General features: G+C 34.1%; 1 protein-coding gene across 1 annotated transcript in view; it reads left to right on the forward strand.

Moving 5' to 3' along the window:
* The window catches only part of LOC128217902 (proton myo-inositol cotransporter-like), a 92,625-nt gene that overhangs the window by 33,739 nt on the left and 36,993 nt on the right, over positions 1–21,893 (forward strand). The window contains exons 2-3 of the mRNA XM_052925358.1: positions 18,097–18,256; positions 20,796–21,007. Coding sequence (XP_052781318.1) covers positions 18,097–18,256; positions 20,796–21,007 — 372 coding nt within the window. The remainder of the gene's footprint in view (positions 1–18,096; positions 18,257–20,795; positions 21,008–21,893) is intronic.

Consider the following 21,893-nt stretch of genomic DNA (forward strand, 5'->3'; position numbering starts at 1 on the left):
CAATGATACATTTCCCTTTGATTCAAGATTCAGACTTTACCACAGCGATGCTTATTTCCGGAAATTTCGCACCATTTTTGTTGCATGATGGGAATGAAATTGGAAAGGCCTTTTTTCATGAATTAAGGGCTTGAATTACATGTCTCTAGTTTGTTGACATGAGTATGAAGTCTTTAATAGCAGATTGAAGGAAAACGGTTTACGAATTTCTCTCCAAGATCATATCAAAGTGTCCGTATTAATTAAAGCTTCAAATCTGGATAAGCTGGCCTTTCGATACACACAGTAACGCAGTTGAAAATTGTAGTCTTCAAAGACAATATTTGAGCAAATATCAGCATTTGCTGTAGGGTTCCAGCAGTAAGTATCTTAGTTATAATATTTCTTATGATTTGCCACACTTTATTTCCCAATAAAGAAACAGTGCATTTTACAAAGCATGTGTGATCTCCCTGTAACCTTTAAATTTGGACCCCAAAAGCAATCTTAAGGTTTGCATAAACTTCCTTATAACAAGCTTCATTACCAAAGATTAATTCTAAGGAGAAGTCACCGATCCTCTTGATGCCTGCCAGTAAACACCCGCCCACACGCCCGTTCGCCCAATTTAACCAAAGACAAACCTGAATCTAAAAACCTGAGAGGCCTGTTAAATGAAGATATTAGTGTGAATTCAAATAATATCCTATGTCACATTTTCAATCAGTTGCTATTCATCAATGAAAATTAAAATTTTGGCTGGAACATAATTGAAAACAACATCAGGGAAATTAACAGAATCAACAAGCTCCGGCTTTGAAGTCCCTTCAGGGCTGAAATGTTTTAAACTTTCCTTAAATGAAATGTGCCTGTAGGATTAAAAAAAATGAAAATGTAAAAAACATTAATAAAGATTATTCTCTCCATAATTAAAGAATAAGTGCAACAGACAGAACGCCCTCAAATCCCTGAAGCAATTAAAGATGTCAACAGTATTTTCTAAAATGATGTGTTTCGAGAAGCCAGCTTATCCAGATTTGAAGATCTAATTAATAAGGACACTTTGATATGATCTTGGAGAGAAATGTGTCAACCCTTTTCCTACAATCTGCTATTAAAGACACCATACCCATGTCAACAAACTAGAGACATATAAGTCATGTCCTTAAGAAATGGAAAAAAGCCTTTCCAATTCCACCCCTTTCATGCAAAAGACTCGGAGTGACATTTTTTTTCAAATATCCTGATGCAATTAAAGATGTCAAGAGTATTTTCTAGAATTATGTGTTTTGAAAAGCCAGCTTATTCAGATTTAAAGCTTTAAATAATAAAGACACTTTGATATAAACGTGGTGAAAAAATTATAGACATTTCATTTGATCTGAACTCCTGCAGTCAGTTTCATCAATATGTGTGTAATTTAAATCATTTCAAATCCATCGGGACATCACAAACGGCAGTGCCTTAGTTTTGTTCATTTCCCTGATGTTCTTTTTTTTAATTTTGTTCCTGGCTAAAATTCTATATACACCGAAAAATATCAAGATTATTTCAAAGTAGCATGTGGCAGTAAGAAAGCTAACAAGAAAAAAAATGAAGAGGTATTGTATATCCTGATATTTTCTATTAAAATTGGGGGAATGAAAATTAACAGAATACTATAAAAGAACCAAGCATGGGAAAAAAAACCCTGTGTATTTGTATTTTATGTATTTTTCTCCATTCAGAGCGAATTGTGGTTAAAATTACATGCTTTCCTGGCCAAACAACTTAAAGTGTCAGTTGTGCGGTTTTCAATGATCAATTTCCCTGTGATTCAAGATTCAGACTTTACCTCAGTGAGTCTAATTTGCGGAAAAAACCCCGCTCCACGTCTGTTGCATGATGGGAATGAAATTGGAAACGTTTTTTTCCCATGCTTTAAGGGCATGAACTATATGTCTTTACTTTGTTGACATGGGTATGGTGTCTGTAATAGCAGATTGTAGGAAAAGGGTTAACAAATTACTTTCTAAGATCTTATCAAAGTGTCCCTATTAATTAAAGCTTCAAATCTGGATCAGCTTCTCGAAACATTTCGTTTTAGAAGATACTGTTGACATCTTTGATTGCTTCAGGGATTTGAGGGCTTTCTGTTCCACTAATTCTTTTTTATAGAGAGAATTATCTGTATTAAAATGTTCATATGTTTTGAAAAATACAACATACAACAGTCATACAATAGACATGGAGCGAAATTTTTCGGGAAATTAGCATCACTGAGTCTAAATCTTGAATCACAGGGAAATAGATCATTGAAAACCGCACAACAGACACTTTGATCATGTTGTTAGGACAGAAAAGGATGCAATATAAACAGAATTAGCTTTGAATGGGAAAAATGCATACAAATCAAGTACACAGGGACTTCTGATCCATGTTTGATTCATTTGCATTATTCTGTTAAATTTCACTCCGCCATTTTAACAGCAAAGAACAGGCATAAGGAAACCACTTCATTCTTTTCTTGTTAGCTATCTTATTGTCAAATGTTCGTTATTTGGCCATTCATAAGTGAAAATAGAATTTAAGCCAGGAACAAAATTGAAAACAACATCAGGGAAATAAACAAAAACCAACCCGCTGCCGTCTGTGATGTCCCTATGGATTTGAATGATTTGAATTACAACAAATATCTTTAATGAAACAGGCTGTTAAAAATAAAAAAGATAAAACATTAATACAGATTATTCTCTCTTTAAATTAAATAATTGGTGGAAGGTAAGCCCTCAAATCCATGATTCACTTAAATGTGTTAACGTATTTTCTAAATCGATGTGTTTCTAGAAGCCAGCTTATCACAATTTGAAGCTTTAATTAATACGGAAACTTCAATATGATTTTGGAGAGAAATGTGTCAACCCGTTTCCTACAGTCTGCTATTAAAGACACCATACCCATCTCAACAAAATAGATACATAATTATAAGTCATGACCTTAAGAAATGGAAAAAGCCTTTCCAATTTAATTCCCATCATACACCAGGCATGGAGCGACATTTTCCCGGAAATATGCATCGCTGAGGTAAAGTCTGAATCTTGAATCACAGGGAAATTGATCATTGAAAACCGCAAAACTGACACTTTCAATATGTTGTTCGGACTCGAAAGCATTTAATTTTAACAGAAATAGCTCTGAAAAGGGAAACATTGCATAGAGTTCAAGAACACATGGACTTCTGATCCATGTTTAATTCATTTGCAATATTCTGTTAATTTTCATTCCACCATTTTAACTGCAAAAATCAGGATCAGCTAGACCACTTCATTATCTTCTTGGTAGCTCTCTTATTGTCACATGTTCATTATCTGGCCATTCATCAGTGTAAGTCGAGTTTAAGCCAGGAACAAAATTGAAAACAACATCAATGAAATGAACAAAACCAACGTGCTGCCGTCTGTGATGTCCCTATGGATTTGAAATGATTTGAATTACAATAAATATCTTGAATGAAACAGGCTGTAACAAATGAAAAAAAAACACATTTAAACAGATTGCATGTATTCTCTTTAAAATTAAATAATTGGTGGAAGGTAAGCCCTCAAATCCCTGATGCACTTAAATGTGTTAACGTATTTTCTAAATCGATGTGTTTCTTGAAGCCATCTTAACAAAATTTGAAGCTTTAATTAATACGGAAACTGTGATATTATTTTGGAGAGAAATATGTCGACCCGTTTTCTACAGTGTGCTATTAAAGACACCATACCCATCTCAACAAACTCGAGACATAATTATAAGTCATGACCTTAAGAAATGGAAAAAGCCTTTCCAATTTAATTCCCATCATACACCAGACATGGAGCGACATTTTCCCGGAAATATGCATCGCTGATGTAAAGTCTGAATCTTGATTCACAGGGAAATTGATCATCGAAAACCGCAAAACTGACACTTTCAATATGTTGTTAGGATAGGAAAGCATGTAATTTTAAAAGAATTAGCTCTGAAAAGGGAAACATTGCATAGAATTAAGTACACAGGGACTTTTGATCCATGTTTGATTCATTTGTGGGTTCGTGAATTCTTTGCATTTTTTGCCCATTTTCAGATCTAATTCTGTTTAAATTACATGCTTTTCTGTCTTAACAACATTATCAAAGTTGTGCGGTTTTCAATGATTAAATCCCTTTGATTCAAGTTTCAGAGTTAACCTCAGTGATGCTTATTTCCGGAAAAAAAATCGCTCAATGTCTGTTGCAGGAAGGGAATGAATTTGAAAATACCTTTTTTTCCATTTATTAAGGGCACGAATTATATGTCTCTTGTTTGTTGGCATGGGTATAGTGTCTTTCATAGCAGATTTTAGGAAAAGGGTTTACACATTTCTCTCCAAGATCATATTAAAGTCTCCGTATTAATTAAAGCTTCAAATCTGGATAAGCTGGCTTTTCGAAAACGGATCATTTTAGAAAACACTGTTGACATCTTAATATTTATGCAAAAAGCTACAGAAACATGCTCAGTAGCCAAAAAGTTTAAACATAAACCCGGTTTAGTGACAATGGGCAAACGCCAAAGACATAGAACACAAAATCACAAACAAGAAACATAGAACAGCACAAAACTCTACAAACAGCACATTGCATAAATACTATATACATATATAAAAAAAATAATTGGTATGTTTATCAAAAATTGTTAAGTACCGACTTGGAACGGTCAGTAAAATGTAAATTACTGTGGGTTTAAACCAGATTATGTGCACAAACCTCACTCTTATTCCAACAATCCTTAATAAAGATAAAACGCAAAGGGTAAATCTTATCAAAGTATGCATTAACTTGAGGAAACCTATCAATTAAACAAATAATAATAATAAAAAACGAAAAGGTAAACCCCAAGTACTTCTATGATTAGAGATCCCAACTCTATCATCAGGCAGAGTGAAACAATTCAGAGCACCTAATGCTAATACTTTTCAAAGATACGATGCAGTCATCGTTAGAAACCAAAAACATCACACACAGTCTGCCTAATAAAATAATAGGTTTAAAACTGTGTGATCATAGAGTTTCATAATAAAAAGCATCATTGTACTAAAACTGGGAACAAATAAAGTTCTCTCCTTCCAAATGATGTGAAAACGTAAAATGTTTGAAAAAAATTAAGTCACAGCCAAAACACTCGGAGTCAGTCAACACGTGCTCGCCAAAAAAGGTTTTAAATATAACATGCATTAGCAAATTCTTCATAAAAATCAAAGCACTGAAAGTTTAGTTATGAAAGGATGCTATATTCAACCCAATATTTTGTTTCAGGTATTCATCTTCAAAAACAAGAAGGCTAGTGCTCTTCAAAATATTGCCTTTATATCCACGGTTTAAATAAAATCCAAGTAATTCATTAAGTGTATCTGCCCATAAATTACATAAATTACATCAGGGATTTGAAAGCTTTCTGTTGCATTAATTCTTTTTTAAAGAGAGAATAATCTGTATAAATGTATTCCCATTGTTTGAATTTCTGCAGCCTGTTTCATTAAAGATATTTGTTGTAATTTAAATAATTTCAAATCCATAGGGACATCACAGACGGCAGTGTGTTGGTTTTGCACATTTTCCTGATGTTGTTTTAAATTTTGTTCCTGGCTTAAAATCTATTTAAATGAATGAATGTCCAAATAACGAACATGTGACAATAAGAGAGCTAACAAGAAAAAAATGAAGTGATATCTTTCTTCCTGTTTTTTTTTCCTGTTAAAATGGGGGAATGAAAATTTACAGAATACTACAAACGAATCAAACATGGATCAGAAGTCAGAAGTGTACTTGAATTCTATGTAATTTTTCCCCGTTCAGACCTAATTCTGTTTAAAATTACATACTTTCCTGTCCTAACAACATAATCAAAGTGTCAGTTTTGCGGTTTTTAATGATCAATTTCCCTGTGATTCAAGATTTAGACTTTACCTCAGCGATGCTAATTTCCGGAATTGTTTCGCTCCATGTCTGTTGTATGATGGGAATGAAATTGGAAAGGCTTTTTCCATATCTTAAAAACATGAATTATATGTCTCTGGTTTGTTGAGATGGGTATGGTGTCTTTAATAGCAGATTGTAGGAAACGGGTTGACAATTTTTTCTCCAAGATGACTTATCAAAGTGTCTTTATTAATTAAAGCTTTAAATCTGGATAAGGTGGCTTCTCGAAACACATCATTTTAGAAAATACTGTTGACATCTTTAATTGCTTCGGGGATTTGAGGGCTTTTTGTTGCACTAAGTCTTTAATATAGAAGGAATAATATGTATTAATGTTTTTTACATTTTATTTTATTCTTTAAATCCTACAGGCATGTTTCATTTAAGGAAAGTTAAAACATATTCAACCCTGAAGGGACTTCAATGCCGGAGCTTGTTGATTTTGTTAATTTCCCTGATGTTGTTTTCAATTATGTTCCAGCCAAAATTTAATTTAAATTGATGAATAGCAACTAATTGAAAATGTGATATAGGAGATTATTTGACTTCACACTAATATCTTTATTTAACAGTCCTCTCAGGTTTTTAGATTCAGGTTTGTCTTTGGTTAAATTGGGCGAACGGGCGTGTGGGCGGGTGTTTACTGGCAGGCATCAAGAGGATTGGTGATTTCTTCTTAGATTTAATCTTTGGTAATGAAGCTTGTCATAAGGAAGTTTATGCAAACCTTAAGATTGCTTTTTGGGGTCCAAAAGGTTACAGGGAGATCACATATGGTTTGTAAAATGCACTGTTTCTAAATTGGGAAATGAAGTGTGGCAAATCATAAGAAGTGTTATAACTAAGTTACTTACTGCTGGCACCATACAGCAAATGTTGATATTTGCTCAAATATTGTCTTTGAAGACTACAATTTTCAAATGCGTTACTAATGGGTTTCAACAATTGGTTGATGTGTGATTGGTTGATTTACATTAAATATTATCACTGCATGTATTGTAAAAAATGAGGTCAAAATATCCATTGCTGTTGCAAAAGTCCATGTGGCCTAGTGGTTAAGGCACGGGTTTTCTATTTTTTCTTGATATTACCATTGTGGGCTTAATTTATTTACTCTTTATGATAAACAAATAAAGTATAAAGAATAAATAAAATATAACTATTCAAAGACTTTAACTTTGGTCAAAAAATGGTTTATTCAATAATTAAATCTCAAAAAGACGTCTTTCTTTTCTGTCTGAGCTCCAAATCAGTATAACTTATTGCGGATTGTACAGGATATCTGTAAATGTCAACAGAATTCTGGGATGTATGAAAAATTGCCACCAATCCGCAAGTGACATTTTCTAGAAAGGCAAACGTTCCTGTGAATAAGTCAAAGAGATTATTCCTTTACTGATGGAAAATTGGCTGTGCCACAAAGGGGTTAAAGCTATGAAAGAATGATTTGAATGTGAGAATGAAATGATATTCCGGGGTCCTATTATCAAAGGACGTATATAAACATTGTGTAAGGTTAAGAATTTGGTCATATGATGTTATACAAAATGAATGGTAAGTTTTACTTTCAAATTCAAATCCTTTTTCCTACTTCTTTTTTGTTTTGATTTTTTTTTCCAAAAAATATATGGTCTATTGATAATTCCGATTCGAAAAAAAGAAATTGTAAGATATGCTTTTTGATACGAGGGATGTACTCTCCTTACTATATACAGCTATACTCCTAGATACCGTATATATAGCTGTTCTCCTAACTATATGTAGCTGATCTATTTCCTATAAGTATCTGTTCTCCTAACTACATAGAGCTCCTCTCCTAATTATATAGAGCTGCTCTCATAACTATATAGAAATGTTCTCCTAAATATATATATCTGTTATTCTAACTATATTTTGTTTTTCAACTATATAGCTGACCTCCTAACTATATTGTTGTTCTCCTAACTATATATAGCCATTCTCCTAACTATATACAGGTGGGCTCCTAGTTGTTTTGGTAACCATCAATCAATCAGACAATCTGATCCGCTGATCCGAACTTTTTCCGGGAATTAGCATCGCTGAGGTAAAGTCTAAATCTTGAATCACAGTAAAATTTGATCATTGAAAACCACACAAATGACACATTGATTATTTTGTTAGGACAGGTCATTTATGTTCCAGCCAAACTTTAATTTACATTGATGAATAGCAACTGTTTGAAAATGTGACATAGGAGATTATTTGACTGCACACTAATATCTTCATTTAACAGGCCTCTCATGTTTTAGATTCAGGTTTGTCTTTGGTTAAATTGGGCGAACGGGCGTGTGGGCGGGTGTTTACTGGCAGCCATCAAGAGGATTGGTGGTTTCTTCTTAGAATTAATCTTTGGTAATGAAGCAATGCTATAAGGAAGTTTAAGAGCTTTTTGGGGTCAAAGCACAGGGTTTGTCAAATGCATTTTTTTTGTAATTGGGAAATGAAATGCGGCAAATCATACAATGTAAGAAGTGTTATAACTAAGATACTCACTGCTGTAACCCTATAGCTGTCGTTATTTCAAGTACAAGTAGCTAAACAACATTTGTTTTATTCTTTATGCTAAACAAATAAAGTATAAAAAAATAAATCTCAAAAAGACGTATGTCTTTCTTTCTCTGTCTGAGCTCTAAATCAGTATGACTTATCGTGAGTTGGACAGGATATCTGTCAATGGCAACATAATTCTGGGAAGTATGAAAAATTGCCACCAATCCTCAAGTGACATTTTCTAGAAGCAAACGTTCCTGTGAATAAGTCAAAGCGATTATTCCTTGACTGATGGAAAATTGGCTGTGCCACAAAGGGCTTAACACTATGAAAGAATGATTTGAATGTGAGAAAGAAATGATATAGAGGGCGTCCTCTTATCAAAGGAGTATATAAACATTTTGTTAGATCAGCAATTTTCATTTGATATTATGATTTTATCAAACATTTTATGGAAATATTTACATTCAAAATTCAAATTCAAATAACCTTTTTGCTATTTCTTTTGAACAAATATTTGGTCTATTGATAACTTTGTTTGAAAAAGAAATCGTAAGATATGTTTGTTGATAAGAGGAACGTTCTCTCCTAACTATTTATAGCTATCCGCCTATACTACTGTTCTCCTTCAAATTTATAGCTGATCTACTAGCTATATATAGCTGATCTACTAACAAAATATATCTGTTCTACTTTCTATAAGTATATGTTCTCCTAACTACATAGAGCTGTTCTTCTAATGTAAAGAGTTGCTCTCCGAACTATATACAACTGTTCTCCTAAATATATATACCTGTTATTTTAACTACATATAGCTTTTCAACTATATAGCTGTCCTCCTATTTATATAGTTGTTCCCCTAACTATAAAGCTGTTTCTTTACTTGAAAGTTGTTCTCTTAACTATATATATTTGTTCTTCTGACTATATATAGCCGTTCTCTTTAATATATGTAGCTACCGGTAGTCTCCTTACTATATATAGATGGTCTCCTAGTTGTGTATAGTTGTTTTACTGATTATATATAGCTATTTTTCTTGCTTTATATAGCTTGTCTCCTAACTATATATAGCTGGTCTCCTATCTATATATAGCTGGTATCCTAACTATATAAAGCTGGTCTCCTAACTATATATACCTGTTCTTAATGTTCTGGTTACTATCAATCAATCAATCAATCAATCAATCAATCAATCAATCAATCAATCAGACAATTAGATTCGCCGGTCACCCCAAGCAGATTTTCGGTTAACAAAAATAAGTGGCATGCCAACATATACCTGTAGTTGATAAATGGATCTAAGATGATATATTTAAGTATAGATTATATTATATGTTTAACTAATTAAACTAGTTAGCTCCAAGGGAGCAACACCAACCATTTGTTGATCATGTAGTATAAACATTAAACAAATACATGCTGTAAATTTAGCAACATGTTGTGATGGAAGTCAAGAACATGAAACCTGCTGTTATGGCAGTCAAGAACATGAAACCTGCTATCATGGCAGTCAAGAACATCAAACAAGCTGTCACGGCAGTCAAGAACATCAAACAAGCTGTCACGGCAGTCAAGAACATCAAACAAGCTGTCATGGCAGTCAAGAACATCAAACGTGCTATCATGGCAGTCAAGAACATGAAATGTGCTATCATGGCAGTCAAGAACATCAAACGTGCTATCATGGCAGTCAAGAACATGAAACGTGCTATCATGGCAGTCAAGAACATGAAACGTGCTATCATGGCAATCAAGAACATCAAACGTGCTATCATGGCAGTCAAGAACATGAAACGTGCTATCATGGCAATCAAGAATATGAAACGTGCTATCATGGCAATCAAGAACATGAAACGTGCTATAATGGCAGTCAAGAACATGAAACGTGCTATAATGGCAGTCAAGAACATGAAACGTGCTATAATGGCAGTCAAGAACATGAAACGTGCTATAATGGCAGTCAAGAACATGAAAGGTGCTATAATGGCAGTCAAGAACATGAAACGTGCTATTAACGCAGTCAAGAACATGAAACCTGCTGTCATGACAATCAAAAACATCAATCCTGCTGATATGGCAGTCAAAACACAAACCTGATCTCATGACAATCAAGAACAATAAACCTGCTGTTAGACAGTCAAGAACATCAATCCTGCTGTCATAACAGTCAAGAATATCAATCCTGCTATCATGGCAGTCAAGAATATCAATCCTGCTATCATGGCAGTCAAGAACATGAAATGTGCTATCATGGCAGTCAAGAACATGAAACCGGCTGTCATGACAGTCAAGAACATGGAACCTGCTGTCTTGGCAGTCAAGAACATGAAACCTGATGTCATGGCAGTCAAGAACATTAAACCTACTGTCATGATAATCAAGAACATAAAACCTGCTGTCATGGCAGTCAAGAACATGAAACCTGCTGTCATGACAATCAAAAACATCAATCCTTCTCTCATGGCAGTCAAGAACATCAATCCTGCAGTCATGGCAGTCAAGAACATCAAACAAGCTGTCATGGAACTCAAAAACATCAAACAAGCTGTCATGGCAGTCAAGAACATCAAACCTGCTGTCATGACAATCAAAAACAACAAACCTGCCAAGACAATCAAGAACGTCATGACAGTCAAGAACATCAAAACTGCTGTTATGACAATCAAGAGCATGAAACCTGCTGTAATGACAATCAAGAATATGAAACCTGCTGCCATGACAATCAAGAACATCAAACCCGCTGTCATGTCAATCAAGAACAACAAACCTTTTGTTATGACAATCAAGAACAACAAATCTGCTGCCATGACAATCAAGAACATCAAACCTGCTGTCATGGCAGTCAAGAACATTAAACCTGCTGTCATGACTATCACGAACATTAAACCTGCTGTCATGACAATAAAAAACATCAAACCTGCTGTCATTACTATCAAAAACATCAGATCAGCTGTCATGACAATTAAAAAATGCATTGAGGTCATGACAATCTAGAACAAAAAACCTGCCATGACAAGCAAGAACAAAAAATCTGAAGTCATGACAATCAAGAACATTACACCTGCTGTTATGACAATCAAAGGCATGAAATTTGCTGTCATGACAATCAAATAAATTAAACCTCCTGCCATGACAATCAAGAACATCAAACCTGCTGTCATGACAATCAAGAGCATCAAACCTGCTGTCATGACAATCATTAACATTAAACCTGCTGTTATGACAATCAAGAGCATGAAACTTGCTGTCATGACAATCAAGAAAATTAGACCTCCAGCCATGACAATCAAGAACATCAAACCTGCTGTCATGACAATGAAGAGCATGAAACCAACTGTCATGACAATCAAGAACATTAAACCTGCTGCCATGTCGATCACGAACATCAACCCTGAGGCAACAAACCTGCTGTTATCAACAACATCAAGAACAACAAACCTGCTGTTATGAAAATCAAGAACATTAAACCTGCTGTCATTACAATCAATAACAACAAACCTGCTGTCATGGCAGTCAAGAACATTAAACCTGCTGTTATGACAATCAAGAGCATCAAACCTGCTGCATGTCATGACAATCAAGAACATTAAACCTGATGTCATGACAATCAAGAACATTAAACCTGCTGTAATGACAATGAAGAGCATGAAACCAACTGTCATGACAATCAAGAACATTAAACCTGCTGCCATGTCGATCACGAACATCAACCCTGAGGCAACAAACCTGCTGTTATCAACAACATCAAGAACAACAAACCTGCTGTTATGAAAATCAAGAACATTAAACCTGCTGTCATGACAATCAATAACAACAAACCTGCTGTCATGGCAGTCAAGAACATTAAACCTGCTGTTATGACAATCAAGAGCATCAAACCTGCTGCATGTCATGACAATCAAGAACATTAAACCTGATGTCATGACAATCAAGAACATTAAACCTGCTGTAATGACAATCAAGAACATGAAACATGCTGTCATGACGAGCATGAACAACAAACCTGCTGCCATACCAATTAAGCACATTTAACCTGCTGTCATGACAATCAAAACCATCATACAAGATTGTAAGATGCTCAAGAACATAAAACATGATATCATGACAGGCAAGAACATAAAACCTGCTGTCATGACAGGCAAGAACATAAAACTTGCTGTCATGAAAATTATTTATCAAGAACCTGCTGCCATGACAGGCAAGAACATAAAACCTGCTGTCATGACAGGCAAGAGCATAAAATCTGATGTCATGGCAATAATTATCAAGAACATGCTGTCATGACAGACAAGAGCATAAAACCTGCTTTCATGACAGGCAAAAGCATATAACCTGCTGCCATGACAGACAAGAGCATAAAACCTGCTGTCATGGCAAAAATCATCAATAACATGCTGTCATGACAGGCAAGAGCATAAAAGCTGCTGTAATGACAATAATTAACAAAAACATGCTGTCATGACAGGCAAGAGCATAAAACCTGCTGTAATGACAATAATTAACAAAAACATGCTGTCATGGCAGGCAAGAGCATAAAACCTGCTGTCATGGCAATAATCACCAAGAACATGCTGTCATGGCAATAATTATCAAGAACATGCTGTCATGACAGGCAAGAGCATAAAACCTGCTGTCATGGCAATAATCATCAAGAACATGCTGTCATGACAGACAAGAGCATTAAACCTGCTGTCATGGCAATTATCATCAAGAACATGCTGTCATGACAGACAAGAGCATAAAACCTGCTGTCATGGCAATAATCATCAAGAACATGCTGTCATGACAGACAAGAGCATAAAACCTGCTGTAATGACAATAATTATCAAAAACATGCTGTCATGACAGGCAAGAGCATAAAACCTGCTGTCATGGCAATAATCATCAAGAACACGCTGTCATGACAGGCAAGAGCATAAAACGTGCTGTAATGACAATAATTATTAAAAACATGCTGTCATGACAGGCAAGAGCAAAAAACCTGCTTTTATAACAATTATTATCAAGATCATGCTGTCATGACAGGCAAGAGCATAAAACCTGCTGTCATGACATTAATCACCAAAAACATGCTATCAAGAACACGCTGTCATGACAGGCAAGAGCATAAAACGTGCTGTAATGACAATAATTATTAAAAACATGCTGTCATGACAGGCAAGAGCAAAAGACCTGCTTTTATAAAATGCTGTCATGACAGGCAAGAGCATAAAACCTGCTGTCATGGCATTAATCACCAAAAACATGCTATCAAGAACATGATGTCATGCCAATGAAGAACATCCAACGATGTTTTGTAGTTTTAAATAACAAGAAAAGCAGGCAAGTAGTCACATTGTACAGCTCATATATTTAAATTGTTTCAATTTATCAAACAGTGATTGACTGTTTGGACTTGCATTGAGATGGATTGCATTTGGATCTGTTAATTTGTGAAAAAAATCCCTCCCATTTTTATATAAAGGCTAAATATATGAGAATTGTGTTTTAGCTTGTTTGTTTCTCGAGGAAATACAGCAAAAAAGTTGTCATGACTGTGGTGTTATTGTCGTCACCGGTGCTGTCCGCGGCAGCTGTGATGCAGATGCATCTTTCATGGCTTCCCTGGCAGCACTCAAATACGATGTGTGAAAGTAGAAAAAAAGACTTTGCTGATGCAATTACGATGTCTCATAAAATGATAATATGATATAGTTTCCAGATAGTATTTCTCATTAGCACCCAGGCATTGATTTGTGAAATATGTAGAAATATAATACAGTGCTAGTAAAAGACCCCCCAAACAGAAAAAAAAAATGAAAGGAAAAAAAAAACATGTTGTTTTTTATTTCACTACGAAAAACTATAGGATAGGTATGGGAGGTAATTGTTTTGTTTAAGGAAATATGATTTAATAGTGTATAAATATTAATTTCATGATGCAAAACTGAATTAAAACAGGACCAAAGAAAAAACAAAAATTAACAGTCTTGCCAACTAATTCTACAGTCCAATCAAAACACTGGGATTCTAAATCCAGAAAAAAATGTATGCAAGCAATAGAAAAATTATGCTATGGTGCAAAAGATTAGGGTACATGTACGTCAAAAAATAAATAATTGTACTATCTGTTATGAATGATTTCTTATGGTTAATCTGATCATATATATATATATTCATTTTGAAGTAAAAATGTTTTCTTTTCATGATATTATCTACACATGGTTCCATATTCAAAGCCAAGTTATTTCACAAAATTCTGTTCCATGTTATTATAAGCCATGGGGATAAATAACACCTAACATTTAACAGCAGGTTTCCATTGAAAAAATATCCGGTCATTCCTACTTAAGTAATTTTAAAAGGAATAATTTGGATGTATTCGGCTAATATAGTTCTTATGTAATAGTTAACATGAAGTAAAATCTTAATGATTAAGAACGGGAGGTTCAAGCGTAGCGAACAATCTCTTCTTAATCATTAAGATTTAACTTCAGGTCATCTAACTCATTTTGAATACAACCTCATTAGCTGACACATTATCAATGCAAAATCTGACACAGTGATTGTGTATCTGTCATGATTGGCAGTGGGCGGACCTTAATTAAATTCTCATACTCATTAAAATCTTAATGAAAAGATTAGCACTGATGATTGCCTATCTGCAAGTAGCGTACATTGGCTGAAAATGTATGTTCTGTTCTAACCAGTATAAGTAAACATAACCATATTTAACCAGTCTAATCCAATCTACAGGCTCGGAGACCCAGATTGTCCTCTCTAACATTTCCAGAGGTTCACATGTCTACATATTTGGTAGTTAAAATCAACCAACAATTCTGATATTGTATTAGCAGTCATTTTAAATACCCTGAAGACCACCAACTAGTTATGAAAAAAATGATATTGTCATTTCTTTAGAACGTCATGAAAACCAGACACTAATGACTTTTGTGTGTCTTCAACTTATTTCCAGATTATTTTGTTGGACAGAAATAGCCACAACATAATTGGACGTTTCTGCATAAAGGAACGTGAAATGAATTATTCAGTGCAAATTTGTCTTAAATAAGCTCCAAATTTGTAACAGAGGCAAATGAAGTGTTTACCAGAAAATAGCAATCTATTGACTGATGTTCTTTAGGCTCTAAATATCCACTTTTGTTAAGATACACTGAACAAACCAGTTTTGTTACGTAACACTGTAATCACCATTCCTGTTATGTAACACTCAAATTACTGGTTTTGATATGTAATGCTGAAGATATCAGTTTTGTTATTGACACTTAAATATCCAGTTTTGTTTAGTAACACTTAAATATCCAGTTTTGTTTAGTTACACTTAAATATCCAGTTTTGTTTAGTAACACTTAAATATCCAGTTTTGTTTAGTAACACTTAAATATCCAGTTTTGTTTAGTAACACTTAAATATCCAGTTTTGTTTAGTAACACTTAAATATCCAGTTTTGTTATGTAACACTTAAATATCCAGTTTTGTTATGTAACACTTAAATATCCAGTTTTGTTATGTAATATTTGAATAACCAGTTTTGTTATGTAACACTAAATTACCAGTTGTGTTAAGTAATACTCAAATAACAGTTTTGTTTAGTAACACCCCAATAACCAGTTTTGTTAAGTAACACTCAAATAACCAGTTTGGTTAAGTAATACTCAAATAATCAGTTTGGTTAAGTAATACTCAAATAACCAGTTTTGTTTAGTAATACTCAAATAACCAGTTTTGTTAAGTAATACTCAAATAACCAGTTTTGTTTAGTAATACTCAAATAACCAGTTTTGTTTAGTAAAACTCAAATAACCAGTTTGTTAAGTAACTGTCAAATAGCTTTTTTGTTATGTATATAACACTCAAATAAACAGTTTAGTTATGTATAACACTCAAATTGCAAGTTTAGTTAAGTAACACTCAAAATACCAGTTTTGTAATGAACAAATAACAAGGCAATATTAAGGTAAGATTGTATCTCTCTGATCAACTTTCATTTCAATGGGATTAATAGTTTTTTTTTCCCAGTATTATATTTATTTCAAAAGGAGCAGTTAACACTATAATTACCAGTTTTGTTATATTGCAATTTTATTTGTTCATTGACAATTCATTTCATTGCATCCTATGGAGGTGATATTTGTCTTGAAATATTTAGAAAGGAGTAGTGAACAAAGTGCCAGTGTTTGTGTGCTCTGGGTTTATTATGCTTATGGTTGACATTCATTTGATTTTATTGTATTACATCGAGAAGCAATTTTTTTCCTGAAATATTTTGAGGGGAATTCAGGGGCAGATCCAGAATTTGATGTTAGAGGGAGTGTAACTTAGGTGTGTTACCTTTTGACTTGCGCCCCTCCCCCAGAACCTAAATGAATTAGGTTAAAACTGTTGACATGGGGGTTTGGAATTTTAGCAACTTCTAGGACCATTTTTATCATGCTCTGATTTTGACTTTCTGATCAACATTTCATACATGCCATATCACCCTGGTGGAGGGAAATCCCGCTTGAATTCAGACTCGTCCCCCTGTCTTCTGGTGTGGGTTCAATATCCCCTGAAATTATAATTATTATTTTTATTTTTTTACAACAACCTTTCAAAAACAAAAAAATTCAAGGCTTACAGTGGAAAGCATCCATAATATTATGAGTGTATATTAAAATCAATAAAGACACAATCTGTACCAACCATTTTGACTAAGTCCAAACATAATTATATTATATGTATATTTGATAAATAAAAAAAATGTTTGTAAATACTCCTTCCCATTTCTTTATTTAATCTAATATTATAAATGTTGATATTGCTCTAAATTATACATAGATATTTTAAACTGTAAAGAACACATTGATAACATCACGTGTTTATGTCAAGCAACCAATCACAATCCTACTACTAACTTGAAAATTGTGGTCTTCAAAGACAATATTTGGGCAAATATCATCATTTGCTGAAACATTCCAGCTGGCAGTATCTTAGCTTTAATACTCATAATAATTTTTTTTTTGTACTTTTCATCAGTACTTTTTCCTAATTGGTGCATTGTGTAAACCACGCATGAGTCCCGTTAGCACTTGCTATTTCGGGGTAATCAAGATTGATTTGTACGGTATGCTTGGGATATGGAAATGTGTTACACCCTGCCGCTCTCTGTAGTTTTCTAGCTGGTTGTTTCAATTGCATTTTACTTTAATAATTAATCTTATAGCTGTTATCTAACTTAGCTTGTCCTAATCTTAATTTACTTTTCCAGGAATGATGTCTACAACAGTTTCAGTTGCATAACAGTGTTTGATAATTAATCGTATAGCTGTTATGTAACTTATCTTATCTTTTGGGATTTTATCTTTTGATATCTTATCATATCATAATTTATCATATCTTAACTTACTTTTCCAGGAATGATGTCTACAATAGTTTCAGTTGCATTACAGTGTTTGATCATTATCCTTATAGCTTTTATTTAACTTATCTTATCTGATTTTATCTTATCTCATTTTTATCTTATCTTATCTTATCTTACTTTTCCATGAATGATGTCTGCAACAGTTTCAATTGCTTTACAGTGTTTGATTATAATTCTTATATTTGTTATCTTATCTTATCTTATCCTTTTGTATCTTGTCATATCTTAACTATTTATTCCAGGAATGATGTCGACAACTGTGCCCATGTACCTAGCGGAATGTTCACCCGTCAACATTCGGGGACGTCTTGTGTCATTAAACATCGCCATGGTTGCGTGCGGTCAATTTGTTGCGAGTGTAGTGGCTGGAATCTTTGGAGGGAACCAGAAAAATGGATGGCGGTAAGTGTTGTAGATCATTAGACATTAAAAAACTAACTATTTAACAGTCTGTTTTGTATTAAGCATTATTCGAAACTCCTCGGTCATTTTCTATTGAAACAACCTCGGATGTATATGGACGGTTTATAATGTAAACAATCGCTATGCTTTAACTACGCTGAAAGTAGATCACGTAGTAATTTTAATTAAGCAGTTAAACTTAATGATTTAACTCTTGGGGAACTTAACTATGTCTGCAATTATACACTTCACTTTCAATCAATTAAAACTTAGATATACTAATACAAAACACTACATTTAATTAATAATATAATTCAGAATTTTAACTTTTTCTACTGATGTATCAGCATACATTCGAGCTTGTTTTGAGTGAAAATGGTCGAGGAGTTCCGAATGATTAACCATTCATTATTTTTCATGATTTTATTACATCAAATTTAAAAATTTTGTATTCCTGGTATTGCAAAGCCTAGGTGTCAGTGTCAGCAGGACCTTCGCTAAAAAGCATTCAATATATTCAAATGAAACTTAATTCACATGTTGCCGAAGACTTCGTGCATATGTACCGCAAGGCCCATAACGCTGACACTAATAATTGATGAGCTACCAGTATGCCCATTTTTTGATATCCTTTCTGCATTTCATACACAGAAAACTCTTAAATCTATTGATGCTAAGAAGTCTGATAAAGAAAATGTCATTTAATGTCGGTATACGCAGAAGTTTATTTTATTGGTAATGCAATTAAATTGGGCTTAGATGCTGTATTCTGGAGGGATTTCTTTTATACAGCCTCTAAATGCATTCAATTCACAGAAAGCTTTCAAAAATTCCTGAGTCGGCAGAAACTGATATGTAAAACTGACAGTTGATGTCAATTATGTGAAAGTGCAATGTCATTATGTGGATGTTACAGAACCTGATTTTAATGTCTATACTCAAAAATATTTTCTTCCATCTTTCTATCACGTCACGGTGAGACATTATCAATTATGTGGGAAGACAGCATTACTTGAGTCTGTTCGGAGAAGCAATAGATTTTCATAATTCTGTTTGTTTGCCATGATAGAAGACATTTCTTTCCTGTTCAGCTTGTCAATTGTTTCTGTCTATGTGTCCGCCTTTCACATTCATTCTGTTTGTTTCTCGATATGATGATGTAAAACATTAGGACATTGATAAATTGTTCTCGGAATTGTCTTCCCTACTTCCCTTATAACTCTGAAACAAACTATCATTTTTTTTATTTGACATACATTATTGCCTCAAAATGTGGTCAGGTACATGTTGAGATAAGCACGTGTTCCGGCATTTGAAAAAGTTGTCAGGGTCATACTGCAATTAACAGATTTTTTCCAATGTGATTAGCAGGTGTTCCCACATTTAAAAAAATGGTCAGGTTCATACTGCAATTAGCAGATTTTTCAATGTGATTAGCAGGTGTTCCCGCATTTGAAAAAATGGTCAGATACATGCTGCAATTAGCAGATTTTCCCACTGCGATGAGCAGGTGTTCCCGCATTTGAAAAAAATGGTCAGATACATGCTGCAATTAGCAGATTTTCCCAATAAGATGAGCAGCTGATCTCACATGTGAAAAAAATAATCAGGTACATGCTGCAATAAGCAGCCTGCTGCAGGTGTTCCCGCATTTGAAAAAATAACCAAGTACATGCTGCAATTAGAAGATTTTCCCAATGTAATAAGCAGGAGATCCAACAGGTGATGAAATGTGGTTGGGTACAAGGTGTCAAAAGTAAGCGTACTCAAAAGGTGGCCATGCTGAGGTTCATGCTGAAATTATTAAGTATTCCCACATTTGAACGTGATCTGAGGTTCATGCTGCAAAAAGCAGGTGATACCACATTTAAAAAAGTGGTCAGATACATACTTGGATCAAACTTTTAGATACATGTAGGTTGTCATGTACTTACTGTAATTAGCAGGTGCTCCTGCTGTAAAAAGCAGCTGCTACCATTGTAATTAGCAGGAACTCCCACTGTAATTAGCAAGTGTTCTCCAATTTGAAAAAGTGGTTACGCACATGCTGCAATTATATAGCAGGTGTTCCCACATTTAAAGAAGTGGTCAAGTACCTTAATATGCTGTGATTAGCAGGTATTCTTACATTTGAATAAGTGTTCAAATACAGGTATAAGCTATGATAAACAGGTATTCCCACATTTGAATAAGTATTCAAGTACCGGTATAAACTGTAAAAAGCAGTTATTCCCACATTTAAAGAAGTCGCCAAATACCTGCGATAAATATATGCTGCGATAAGCAGGTATTCCCACTGCAATTTGCAGGTGTTTCCACTGTAATAAGCAGATGTTCCCACAGTTATTAGCAGGACTGGTGTTCCCACTGTAATTAACAGGTGATCCAACTTAATATGCAGGTGTTTCCACTAATTAGCAGGTGTTTCCACTGTACTTTGCAGGTGTTCCCAAATTAAAATAGTGGTTAGGTATGTCCTGCAATTAACCTAAACATTCAAATACAAAAATGTGGATGTATAACTTCATTTCTGTTCCAGGTATATGCTGGGTTTAGCAGGGGTTCCAGCATTTCTTCAGTTCCTGGGGTTCTTTTTCATGCCAGAGAGCCCGCGCTGGCTTATCATGTCTCGGCAGGAGGAGAAGGCAAGACGCGTGTTGCAGTCAATGCGCGGGCAGCTTGATATCGAGGATGAATATGAGAGTATCAAGATGGCGTGTGTGGAAGTAGAAAGGGATGAGCAGATTTCTAGTGAGTAACAACTTGCTTGTCCTGTTATACTGTATATATCCTTATTGATGTGCGTGCCATTTTAAATTTGCAGGTTGTTATTTCATGGGTAGTTTCCTGTGAAACTGGGTCTTAAATGATGCTTAAAATGTCACTTGAAGCTTAAATAAAACACAGCTTAAATTTCTCTGTAATCTTGGAGTCATCTGCCTAAGCAATTTGTGATACTTGGTCTTAAATGATTCTTAATGTGTCTCAAAGCTTGAATGTAACACAGCTTAAATTTCCCTGTAAACTTATAGAGTCAGCTCTCAGCCTGAAATTTTTTACAGTGCACAACATAAAGATTATATGGCCTGCTTCTCTTTTGTTTATAATCAAAATGCAGGGTGATAAAAGTTCGCTAAATTGTATCTGTTCAGACATAAACTTCTATTAAAAAAACTTGTTTGATTCACTTTAACTTGACAAACCCTTTATTTATATGTATTAACTGCAGAACCCTCAAAATATTTTTTTCATGTACTGCGTGAAATTTATTGTACACAACCAATTCTGTCTCATTTCCATACGGATTTTTTTAGAAATATACAATTCAAAAAATGACAAGTAACTTTTTCAATATCAATTCCCATAATTCACCTGTGTTTTTTTTAAATTATTTTCTTTAAATATTTCACAGAATGTTGGGCTAACAGATTCTATTTATGTTACTCAAAATGTCTAGAACTCAAAGTCTGTTATCAAAACCTGCTGAGACTCGTTTGTCTCATAATTAGGTCTTGAAAGGTCACCATTGGCACTAAAAAGTAATTTTTTCCTAACTACTCAGTAATTGTCTGTGGTAAAGGGCTTACATGTCTTTGAAAATACCCCTGAAAGCTTTTACGATCCCTTTTAAGAGAAT

This window comes from Mya arenaria, chromosome 14 (genome assembly GCF_026914265.1).
Source record: "Mya arenaria isolate MELC-2E11 chromosome 14, ASM2691426v1".
Taxonomy (NCBI): domain Eukaryota; kingdom Metazoa; phylum Mollusca; class Bivalvia; order Myida; family Myidae; genus Mya; species Mya arenaria.